Source organism: Pyrgilauda ruficollis, unplaced genomic scaffold, assembly GCF_017590135.1.
Source record: "Pyrgilauda ruficollis isolate IOZ18807 unplaced genomic scaffold, ASM1759013v1 scaffold9, whole genome shotgun sequence".
Lineage (NCBI taxonomy): Eukaryota > Metazoa > Chordata > Aves > Passeriformes > Passeridae > Pyrgilauda > Pyrgilauda ruficollis.
Window position 1 is genome coordinate 5,952,899 of NW_024531043.1, and position 12,371 is coordinate 5,965,269.

The window sequence follows — 12,371 nt, forward strand, 5'->3', positions numbered from 1 at the left end:
TCCTTTCATAATAATATCCATTTTAATCTAGCACAAAACCAGCATTTTATCCTTATGGATTAATAAAATTGCCTATCCCAGCTCTAGCAATGCTCTGAACTTGACTACTCAAAAGTGTGCTGAAGTATGAGTTAGGTAAAGGGGATCAATAGCAATTTATCATGAAAGGGCCAGCCATCAAGAGGTTCCAATAGGACAGAAGAAACTCAGCTTTAGGAAAGTACCATCAAATCCCCTGTTCCAGTAATCAAACATGTGTTATTTCAAACTTAGACGTTTGCAAAACAAACTCCCCCTATTATTCTTTCAAATTAGTTTGAACTTCCTATAATTTAACAAAGATGTAATCATATCCGCACCGATCCCAGAATTCCTCATGAGCATCTTAAAAAGCAGGAATGAATCATTTCCTTGTAAAACAATCAAGTTTGCAATGCTGTGATCTTGGAAGTAACAGTTGAACAGTCTAAGTCAAGCACTCAAAAGAAAATAAAAGCATTTAATGCAAAATATTTCCAAAAGTTTTTACAGCAATTTCCTATAAATGGAGTATTTTCTTAAAGAATGAAACCACTGATACAAATGTATTGTTCCAAAGGGGATTACAAAATTTTCTCCTCAGCCACACAGGAGGTAGGGAGGGCATTTCTTTTATCTGAAAACAGCTAAGACAAAGTGAAAAGTGATATTCAGGATCTAGCCTGCTATGTCTAAGTTATGGTAACACACAGATTCTATATCACAGGCTGATATATCTTTACCCCATAAGGCCTTTATTAAGATTCCTAATGATTTGTGGTTATGTAATGGAAATATCTGAGATGCCTGTCAGCTACATTATGTGGTTTTTCCTAATGATGGGAAGCCTGACATTGGAGCAGACTATTACCCTGCAAGGACCAGGCTTTCAGGATGGGTGTTAAAAAAAACAAACAAAAGAATTGTTTCTATTCCTGCTCAGTTGCTCAAGGCTGTAGTTTCTGGCACCTGAGGGCAGGTGTGAACTGGTGCATCCTGGCACCTCTGGCTGTCCAGTGGCTCAGGGAAGGGCAGCCACTGGGAGGAGTAAGTGGTGCAGCTGCCCTGGGCTCCCCATGTAGATTTGCAGCTTCCCAGGCTGTTGTTGGAGGCTTTAACGGGTACAGAGAGAGCTCATTTGGAGTGAGCAAGGCCCTTCAGATGACAGCAGTCAGTCCAGACAAAATTGGTCCTTGTTGAGAAGCAGCAGGAGGCAGCTGGAAGGTAAGGGCAGGACAGGCTGGAGCCCTTCCACAGAGCTCTCCAGCAGCACAGGAGCTTCCCAGCACATTAATTCATTCCCTCGCTTGGCACACTTGGCTGGTCTGGGAACGATTACCTGTAAAAGGAGCTCTTTCACCACTGTAGCTGTTCACTGCAGTAGTGCCCTGCAAGGCTGGGCTCTGCCTGGTCTGCTGCCAGCCAAGCAGAGAAAGGCTCCAGCTGATCCCTGGGGAGCTGGGCTGCCTGCTCCCTGCTTTGCAAAACAACAACAAAACAGCCTTCGAGGAAGATGCAGTGGGGGAATGTGCTCTCTAGAAAACAAAGCCACATTAACCAGCCTCAACAAAGCAGCAGTTTTCTCTGCCAGTGGAAGGGCAGGCTGGTGCCTTCCCTCCCCAGGACAGACTGTCTTTTGGGCTCTCTGGGGCCACGTGGGAGGCTCCTGTTTGCGCTGTGCTGCCCCAGTGCTGGGCTCCCCACGCTGCTACCAGGAGCTGAAGTCGCCGAAGCCTGTGCTCTTCTTCTCTTTCTTCACAGCTGTGCTGGTTGAAGGCCCATCATCCTCCACGCTGCGCTTCCTGCAGCCAGAATGAAAACAGCTCTGAGGGAGTCTTTACTGCCAGCGGGACCAGGGCAGCTTAGATGCCTGTTCTGCCTGTTCTCTCCCAGCACCAGCTATAATGGAGCCAGCCCATCCCTTGTCAACTAGACAGGAGTGCAAGCTCTATGCCAGCATGGGTTGGCATGCCCAAAAAGAGGGAGCATGAGTCCATTGAGATGGTTTGGATCAGGCTTTGAACCCTCCCAGGAATGTGTTCAAAGCACAGAAAGTTCTCCAGGCCAGAGCTGAAGATTTAACAGCTGTACCTTTTTAGCATGGTCAGGAGAACATGAGCCATGAGTTTTCCCCACACCTTTTCACCTGCACTTGTGGCAACAAAAGGATTTATGGGGAATTTGGAATAAAGCAGCTGGGAGAGCTCTTCTGATCTTTCCTGTTCCTTGAGCCCAGCCTGTTGCAGTTGCTGCTATTATTATCAGCCTCTCTTGAGCAGAGCTTGCAACCCCAGGGAATGCTGTGCCACCAGCTCATGTGCTGTAGTTTTATTGTCAGATATCAGTAGCTGATAAGGAGAACACCAAACCCTAAATCTGCCAGAGCAGGCTGCAATGACTGAAGGTCCTTTCTATACTACCTGGTCTTTTCCATAGAGCCACAACTGCTGGATTTCCTCTATAAATAAGAGTGCAGTGTGTCAGCAGTTTTAAGCTGGACGTAGTATTTTAATGGACACACAATATTCTCCAACTGAAAAATTTTACTGACACACTAAACTGACCTACTGAGCTAACATATTTCTGTTCTTACAGTTATGCAAATGCCTGTAAGTCACAAAGGCACACACAGGCTGATTAAAAGGCTGCCCAGATCTGTGTATGCATAAATACAGGCCTTTATGTAGCAGACAGACAACAGCATTTTTGCAAATGCTTTTAGAGAAGTCTGCTAAAAATCAAGTGGAAGGCATTTATTTTAATTTTTCCAAAACACATGCTAAGCTGCTGCTCAGCCAGGATTCTGTGCTGTCCTTATGAAAGAAAGCAGTGCTGCCAATCCTGACAGGGGTACAAAGGGTGTCTGGGAGAGGGTGCTTTAGGATAAGCCTGTCCAACCAGCCAGGCACCCTGGAGCTACTCAGCTGCCCTGTGCTCCCATAGCAAGCCTGGGAGCCTGCTCCCCTTTCCAGCCATTTCAGCTGTGCTGGTGTAGCTGTTTGTGTGGCTGAACTGGGAACCAGAGCAGTAGACTGATGGGGGCCTGGGGCAGCTACTTTGTGCAGGGCAGAAGTTGCTAAAAGAGAAACATCTGTGGGACAGTGGCCTTCAGAAATAGCTTCAGAAAAGGAAGAGGATAAAAGATGGTGTAGAAGTGACACAGTACAGTTCCTCAAAGATTTCTGAGTTCTGGAAATGTATCTATAGTTCTGAAGTCAGCAAATGCTTTTAAAGACCAGCTTGGTCATGTTCAAGGGTTAAAAGAGAAGCTCAGTTAATGTGTGACCTTGAAAAACAACAGAACTGAAGTAAACTCTTGACTGTTAGGACTACATGAGGGTGTCTTTGCTGGCCTAAAACAAACATCTGAACAATGGCACTGGACAGGGGCAGCATCCAGCAGGAAAGGCACCTAAAATATTCAGCAAAAATCAGAAGGACAGGGAACTCACGCTGCAGCCATGTTGATGTATTTTCCAATCCCCTGACGGTAAGTTTTAGGAGTCTGAACCTCTTTCTTTGGTGGGACCACTTCAGTTTTTATTTTGGCTGCTTCTTCTTCCTGCTGGAACTTCTCTCTTTCAGCAGCGACCTGTGGGAAGCAAAGGGTGCAATCTGTTGCAAGAGATAGTGCAGAATAAGGAGAAAATGTCTACAATTCTTTGAAGCTTTAAAGCACTCTAAACCAGCAATCAGCACTGCTGAGATTACAGGGCAGGCTTTAGGAGACAGCCCTCAAGGGCCACTACAAACAGGCTCTCTGCAGCCACTACAGCAAGACTCCTTCTCACCTGCAGCCACCCACAGCTACTGGGGGCATTTGAAAGGAAACCATCAGAAGCCTGATAGACTGGGAGCTGTGCCAGACTCAGTTACAAGAGTAACTCTGCACTGAAAGAGCAACTGGGATCCTGGCAAAAAGTTAATGTTGAATGGCAGCTGCTTAATCTTATCTGGCAACCAGATGGACCAGGGAGCTGCCCATGTGCAAAGAAAAGGCATTAAGTTGCAAAATTCTCTCCAGAAAAGCTTTGGCCAGTCACAAAAAACCTCAACCAACCAAGCAACCTCACCTGTGCATCTGCCTCTTCATAGGGATCAACAAAAACTGTTGTTGTCTCAATTCTTATTTCTTCCTGGAAGCAGAAAAGAAGAACAGCAATTCCATCTGCTGATTAAGTTGTGCCATCTCCCCCTATTTTGGTTTCAAGAAGTGTCAGCAGAGTGACCAGCACTGCCACGTGAGGCCACTGCCCCCAGTGCTTCACACATACCTTGGGACGGTCTGTTTTTGGGTCACTTTCCACATTCTCCATAGCAGTCAGAGTTTCAAAGCCACCAACCACTCTTAAAGAGGAAAGATATGGTTATTCAATTGGCACAACGTACTGAAAATATTCCTACATCCTTACCTTCAATGTATCTCATTTATGTCCATTACTCTAGCAGATTTTTAAATCATCATGTCTGGGGAGAGAGGAGTCTGCAACTGTGTTTGGAAGACTTAAGGTAATGTCATTCAGTGTGGAAGATAAGAATTCTTTCCTCAAACATGGGATTTGAATTTAAAATTAAACAGAACATGGAAAAGTCCAACACTCAGAGGCAAAGCAAAGCCCAAAACCTGGAAGCCACAGAAACCAGCCAGATGAAGAACAAGTCTTTTCTTCTTTGTTGTCAAACCGTATATGAGACCTAAGAGTGTTATCAGGCAGAGAATGGTACCTACAGCAGCACGGGAGAGCAGTGGCAGAGCTGTCTGCACTAACACCACTAACACTGAGAGCACAGGATTCCTCCAGAAGAACATCATGACTGTGAGCTCATGAAGGCTCTGGGAAGGCAGCAGAGCATCAAGTCACAGCCACAGGGTAAGGCCAGGACACTTCTCAAAGCACTTTTCACCTAGGAGGGCCTTAGATCCCTGGCTTCTCACTCTTCAAGTCAATATATCCAAACACTTGCTTGAAAATGTTTAAAGCTAAAGGCTTTCTGGACTGTTGCATGTTTATTTTCAAAAAAATGTGTGGAACAATGGGAACATTCTAGAAAAGCAAATTTAGAAAGGATAAATGGGGAAATCCAGATAATTATAATCCTGTCATCCTGTCATTTATCCCAGCAAAATAATGAAATAGCGGAGACAGGACATGATTAAGAAAGAAAGGAAGTAAGTAACAGCAATCAACAAGGTTTTGTGGAAAACAGTGTCTGTCAAACAACCTTCTATCTTTGAGACAACAGATGTGGCTAACAGGGATAGCAGTGTCCACGGAACAGACTTCTGGAAGGCGGCTGATATTTTGATTGAGGAACCAGAATGATCTGAAGTGAATACAGTACACATTAAATAAAAAATTGGCTGACAGGTGTCAAAATCTAATTTTAAACAGGAACCACTGAGTCAGTATGTTTTCAGAGGGGTCCTGCTGGGATCAGCTCTTGGTCCCAGGGTATTTAACACTTTTATCCACCTCATCATCCACAATTAAATTTGAAAACAGCTATTCTTAGAAGAGCAGTAAATAAAGAGGAAGACAGGCTGTTGATTCTGAGTGATCCAGATCCATTAGCAAAGCAGGCTGTAGCTGGACAACATCTGTTTTAATAGAGCCAAGCCACATGGCCAGGAACCAAAAATACAGCCCATACTAACAGCTGTGGGACAATGAGAAGCAGCTGTAATTCTCAAAAACACTGCTCCAGAAGCCAGGGGAGTTTGGGGTCAGGAGATCAGCAGCAGGGGCAGGAATTGGCCACTGAGGAATCCAGGGGTGCCCATGGGACAGGGCAAGCCAAGAGCCAGCAATCCCCCAGCTTCCACAGAGGGGTAACTGTTTTGAAGCTTGATTGTTCCTGGGACTACAGCACCAGTACAGGTAAGCTGGCAAGGGATGGGCAGATGAAATGGGGGAAAATCAAATCAAATGAAGCTGGTGGGGAAAAAGGATACCAAACGGATAGAACATGTAGAGCATTTTATCACCTAACTCTGCTTTCATATCAAAAAAATAAACACACGTGATATTCACAGTCACCTTTATACACTTTATACACCTATTCCAGGGTATTTCCCTCTCACAGACATCTGTCCAGTCCCAGCATGGCAGAGTCTGCCTGACCAGTACCAGGAGAGGCCTGACTCTCACCCACCATGGTCTCAGCTGATCCAGTGGAGAAATACACTTCCTACAGCACTCCCCAGTGCCCTCAGTGCCACCCTGTGGGCTGGGACAGGCTGTAACCACAACCAAAAGGACAGACCCCACCCAGTTCATAGAGGATGAACGGAGGGGGTGTTCTCACCTGCCCCAGCACAGCTGTGCTTGCTCATGTTTCAGTGCTGCTCCAAACCCTATTCCCCAAGGGCCTGCTGATATTCTGTAATAAGGCTGTGACTTTTAGGTGCAATTAAAACCCATGGATGCAGGCTAGAACAGCCTCAGTCATTTGTGACTGGAGGGAGCAGACTGGGGGAGGCTGCACCAGGGTTGAGGACCCTGTATGAACTTTGGAAAGTTCATAACAAAAACTCAATTTTAAAATCTCTCTCCAGGCCAATATCAGATTGACTTATAATACTGGTGATTAACACCCAGCCCAAGATATATTCTGTATTTTAACTGCCCCAAAGGAAACTTCAGATTTAATATCAGAGGATTTTCTAGCCAACAGCTCACTCATTATCTGCTTGTATGTTTTCATTTAATTAGGTTTCTGATAATTTGAAATGGCCAGATCAGCTGTGCACTGGCAATCTCAGCTGAGTAATCCCTTAGCCCATAGCTAGACCTCCCACAATATTAGCCCTAATGCATTTTACTGATGCTACCAGATCTTCAGTTGCTCTGCTAATTAAACTTTATTGGTAATATTTTGTCACTTGTACATTTTGAAAGGCTGCGATGGACATGGCATTCACAGGTCATCAGTAAATGACCTAAACAGTCTATTTTGACATGACTGTTAAGGGCTGGGGGGAAGAAGACAAAGTTGTTGTGCCTGCAGTGCATGTCATTCTCTTTTCTTCTTCACTTCTTGTCTCTCAAATGGAAAATTGCTTCCTTTTCTCTCCCTTGCATTCTCCAACATTTTGCACAGAGTATCTCTGTGTACTACACTGTCAGCACAGTCAGCTCTCAATATATGTTTTTGTCTTTATAAAGACATTGCTGTAATACTGATAAAAAATAAAAACTAATTTGAATACAGACCACCAGCTCAGAGGAGAGAGCTCTGACCAGAGGGACAGAAAATAACCTACAAGTCACTTTTGTTCAGGGAGCACTTAGGAGCTTTTTCAGGGTCAGGCCTGGCTGAGGCTGGTATCTGACCACTAAAAATTAACATCCAAAAGGACAAGGTCTGATTGCAAACATCACCCATCCAGTAAAAAGTGAACTACACACTAACCTGGCAGTCAGAGCTGGATGCAAAAGAAATTGCATATTCCAGACTGTGAAGGCTTTTGCAAGCTTTCTTGTGATCTAAGAGACAAGGTATACGCAGGCCCTTGAAATGTTACACATTGTTATTGTCAAATCTCATGATGTTACATTGCAGCACTAAAATCAGTTTGATGAGATATAATGTGTCAAAGCCCATGCACTGGCATCCCTCACAGCAACTGCTCCTCAGTGAATGAGGAAACCAACACACCAGAGAAGTTTTGGGGATTCTCTGCTAGCCCAACAACACATATTTTGGGCCAAGAAAAAAGCCCATGAAAACTATATGTAGAAATGACCATCAGATCAGTACATCTAAAAAATCCTCTAAAGAGTGAGCCACTACTTAATAGTATTCTAATATTGAAGGAAATCTGCACATAATTTTCAGTAAAAGCAAATGCAGATTCCAGAAGTTCAGACTCACATCCCTTTATAGCCTTTACACATGCTAAACGTGAGGCACAGACAGTGACTGTTCACACTCTGTTGTCTGGGCTCGTGCAATGTCACTTCTGCCAAGTTGGGAGCCAGCATGGCAGCGAAGGGAGAAGGGCATAAACAAGTTTAACCTTTTCCACTGCTTCTGGCTCTATTCCTTTTTTAAGGTGTCATACGGGCTTTGTCCTAAACTGACTGAGTTTTAAAAAGGTGTTCAGATGACACCCTGCAGTGAAAAGGGTGACACTTTCAAGACACTATTCACATCAGAACAACCAGTGGAACTGAGAGTTTGCTGTGTGCTTCCAGTAGATGTTGAACAGAGAAATTATGATCTCAACTATATATTTAGCTCAGCAACCCTGAGACAGCTTGTATTTTTAGAGGAGCTTGATAAATGTTGCATTACATTTAAGCATGAACGACAAGGCAGGTACATTTATGGTATTTTTTTTCTGTTAGCATAGGAATGAAAACAAGAATGTGCCCTTGCTCATGCAATTCTGTTTTCTTGAAAGCTGGCTAAGCACTGGAAATCTTTGCATTTCACATTTAGATGTGTTATTAAAATCTTACTTCCTGCAAAGGCTGCTTTATGTAAACTAGTAACCTTGCTTCAAAACCACTGCCAATGCCTTTGCATGATGAAGAAGTAAAATATCTGGAGCAGGCTCTATCCATTTGCAATGTGCCAATGAAGGTCTCACTGTATATTAGTTAGTGCTGCCCCAAAGAAAACTGCATCTCCCCTGCAGGCCCAGAGACATTCACATGTGAATCTATTTCTCATACTTTTGTTTGAAAGAATTGTAGGAATCAAGCGTTCTGCAATGCTGGGGATGGCACTGAGCCAACATGATAGAGTTTCCTGGTCAGAAGATGATACAAGAACAATGTCTGGACTTTTTTTTAAAACTGGCTTTAAACTACAAACAGAAAACAGAAAGAAAAATTGCTCTTTTGTAAACACATTCTGCCCTGAAGGTTATTTTTATAAAAAGGAGAACACACATTTATATCCACGCACAGAGGGAACAACACATATGTGCACAAACACGTACGCTCAGGACAAAATGTTTTCTATGCATACACCCAATCTGCAATGGAGTGAGCAATTCAAATGCAAGAAGGATGCAGCCAAAACATCTCCCTCTCTCTGCTAGATAAGGGCTTCATCTAGCAGGCGAGACACGGTAATAAAGGGTGATGAAAATAAAACAACTTATTGAAACTAGACTCAACAGATGAACCTGGCACGAAAGGACTTCCCTGCCTTGGCACAGGTCCCTCTTCAGAGATCATACAACTGTTTTGGAAACAACAGCAGCCCTCATGCAGCTCCAACAGCCCAGTGCTCATGTGCAGCCATGGCTTCCACAGGGAGGCCTGGCTCATTTCCCCACCTTGCTCTTTGCTCCTTTCCCAGTGTCTGGGGAACAGACTCTGCAGTGCAAAATTAGGTCAGTCTCCCTACACAGAATCAGCTCTTCTGCTGTCACAGAGTTTCTCCAATCTTCAGATGTACTAAAGCAAAGAGCCACAAGAACATGAGTTTTCCAGTTTAGAAACAACTAGGATTCACTGATTCAAATCATACAGGGAATGTGGCAAGTGGAAACAATGCATTACACAACAGTACCTGGGTAACTGAATAATGCCTGGTAGTTGCTTTATGTAGCTAATTACTTTAGAGGACAAGAGTTACTTTCATTGCCCCAGTCTACAGAATTGCAGTAGAAAGCATTAAACAGGTATTAAGTAAGGAATACTTAATACAGAGTAATACTGATCCAAGGGAAGAACTCTCTTCCACAAAAGCATCTGGCAAGGAGAGAAGGGAAGAAAAGAGAAGAATAAGCTGAATGCATGTCAGCTATTGACTGATGCCTCCAGTCTGACCAAGCCTGAGGTTTCCCAAACCGCCTTGTTCATTATTTCTGGGAACAAGAGAATTGAAGAATAAACAGCAGAAACCTTGAGAGACCGTAAAAGTTATGCATGTAAGCAGATGTGTACAGCCTCATAGCAAAGAGAAAACTGTCCTTGACATACCCATCTCCTGTCTCAGTTGCCATTTTCTTTCCTCAGCTCTTGACAAACACAAGTGTTGCTCTAATAAACACACAGAACTGCTGTACTGATAATTTCCAGCTTTGCCACTCTGACCACAACACCTTTCTCTCTGCTCCCTCTATTGCCCTTCCTTTTATCGCATCACATCACATCACGTATCTGCAACATGTCCTCATTTTCAAGCCCACCATGCTCTGCTTGTCCTAAATCTCACCAAAAATTCTGAAAGCATTTTTTTCTTTCTGTTGATCACTTTCCACTACTATTTTAAATGTGCACATTTTTATGTGTGCCTTTAGCTTTGGAACAGGCTCACAAAAAACATCAATGAACAAATTTTGTTTTTTCCTGAGGCTTTCTTTTTCCAAAGGTAGTGAAAGGTAGGTTGAAGTGGGTCACTGTCACAACTTCCCTGTATCTACATGCAATCTCTTTTCTACTTACCCAGCTCTCAGGGACAGAGATTATGTTTCTATTTCTGCTAATAAAGGGCAAATGTACCAGGTCTCTGATCCACGAGAGCTGTGAACCATTGCAACAGGAAACATAACAACACATGGATGGGATATGCTTATACCTAAATTTCATCAAGAACACCAAACAGGAACCTGAGCTTATTTGCTGTTTTGGCTGTAGTTCCTGCAGCTCCTGCAGGTCCCAGCACAGCCAAGGCCCAGCTTGCAGCACGGGTTAGGAGAGTGAGGCACAGAGCCCAGGGCAGCAGCAGGCAGGACCCTCCCCAGGCAGCAGCCCCCTACAAATGCTTCTCATCCCCTCTGTGCAGAGCAAAGGCATGTCAGTTAGTTGATATTATCTCAGTTTCTAAATTAAACCTCTTACCAGCAAGCTAAAAGCCCACAAAAACCACCAGTTGGTTTTCATGTTAATTACATCATTCTGTAAGTCAGAAGAAATAGTAATTACTAGAGATGGTAATTACTAATTTAATCTAGGCAGCTCTGTTGGAGCAGGAAATCCATGCAGCCTGCAATACACCTCCAAGGGAAGGCATTCTGCTCTCACTCTCTGTTTTGGCTCCCCAGCCATGCCAGATTATCTCCTTTCTTTTCAGTACCCACATCCTCATCACTGCCACAGTGAGGATGACAATCATGACGAGGCTTTCCCTGTCCTCCAGCCACACCTTTCTCCTGAGACATAAAAATTCCAGTGCATCAAGGCAGACACATGTCACCTCTTCACTGTCCCACTGCCCAGGTGTGGGCATTTATAGTCTCCTACATAAAAATTGTGTTTCAGACCAATGGGGACATGAATAAGATGCAGTTCCAGAAAAGGCACTTTTCAATGTTGCATCCCACAAAGGACCAAAGAAACAAAGAAAGGAGTAGGGAATGGTTGCCCTTTCACTCTTTTTTGTTCTCCTAAGTATGCAAAGTTCTATACAAATTACAAACAGGTCAAACTGTGCTGTCCAAGATATCTGTGTGACATTAACATGGACCAGAGTCACACAGGAGTAGCTGAGAGTACAGTTCAGATCAGAGTATTTAGGTTTTTGTACTAACTGCAATAACTAATCCTCAGATCTATATGAAAGTCACAACAGGCCAGTAAGCATCCAGTTAACAATACAATTAACCACTGATCCTGATATCATGGGTTCATTCTGCTCTTAAACCTAGATATTATTCCCAGATATGCTTCCCAGATATTATTGTGCTATAATCAGATATAGTCACCAAATCCTGGAATCACCCAGGATCTAAAATATCAAACTGGAGTTGGAGTTGTACTAGAGGTACAATCTCTGGCATCTTCTGGCTTTTATGACTTTTAAAAACAATGCAGGTAAAAACAGCTGATGGATTTTGATGACAAAATACAGATCTTAAAAGCTACACACATCAACCTTTTATTAAATTTGTAGGTAAATTCAATTATTCAATAATTCAACTTGTAGATTAATACAGACTGACTGGGATACATATATCCCAGCATCTGAATTTTTACACATGCAAGACAGATCAGAGTAAAATTTCCCTGCTCTGTGTTCCTATGAAGATGTCACTCAGTTTTCATGCAGGAAGCCAAATATGATTCTAAACCAACACTTTTAATAAATTTTTTCCAGTGTATTTCAGCTGAAAATATAAGCAGCACCACTTCTTCACTCTGGGACCTAAGCTCAGATTTCTGTTACAGCAAAGACAATTCACAAATTAAGACAGTCTTTGCTAAAACTGCAAAAATCTCTGCTATATATATTTTAGCAGATTTACCTGGACTACGTAATTCCTCTCTAAAGGGCAACATACAGTGTGAAACACCATCTGAGCTATTTTGCTCCAAGGTACTTGAGGTATTCAGCACAGTGTGAAGGCTTTGGGGAGCACACTCCCTGCACCACAGAAAGCCCAGCTTCTCTCC

The 12,371-nt window shown here is 43.4% G+C and overlaps 1 protein-coding gene across 1 annotated transcript in view; it reads right to left on the reverse strand.

Moving 5' to 3' along the window:
* Positions 1 to 479: 479 nt before the first annotated feature.
* The window catches only part of PPIL2 (peptidylprolyl isomerase like 2), a 67,916-nt gene continuing 56,024 nt past the window's right edge, over positions 480 to 12,371 (reverse strand). Inside the window, exons 17-20 of the mRNA XM_041488660.1 lie at positions 4,293 to 4,365; positions 4,092 to 4,154; positions 3,471 to 3,610; positions 480 to 1,820 (exon numbers count right to left, since the gene is read on the reverse strand). Of these exons, the coding sequence (XP_041344594.1) occupies positions 1,727 to 1,820; positions 3,471 to 3,610; positions 4,092 to 4,154; positions 4,293 to 4,365 (370 nt within the window). The 3' untranslated portion in view covers positions 480 to 1,726. The remainder of the gene's footprint in view (positions 1,821 to 3,470; positions 3,611 to 4,091; positions 4,155 to 4,292; positions 4,366 to 12,371) is intronic.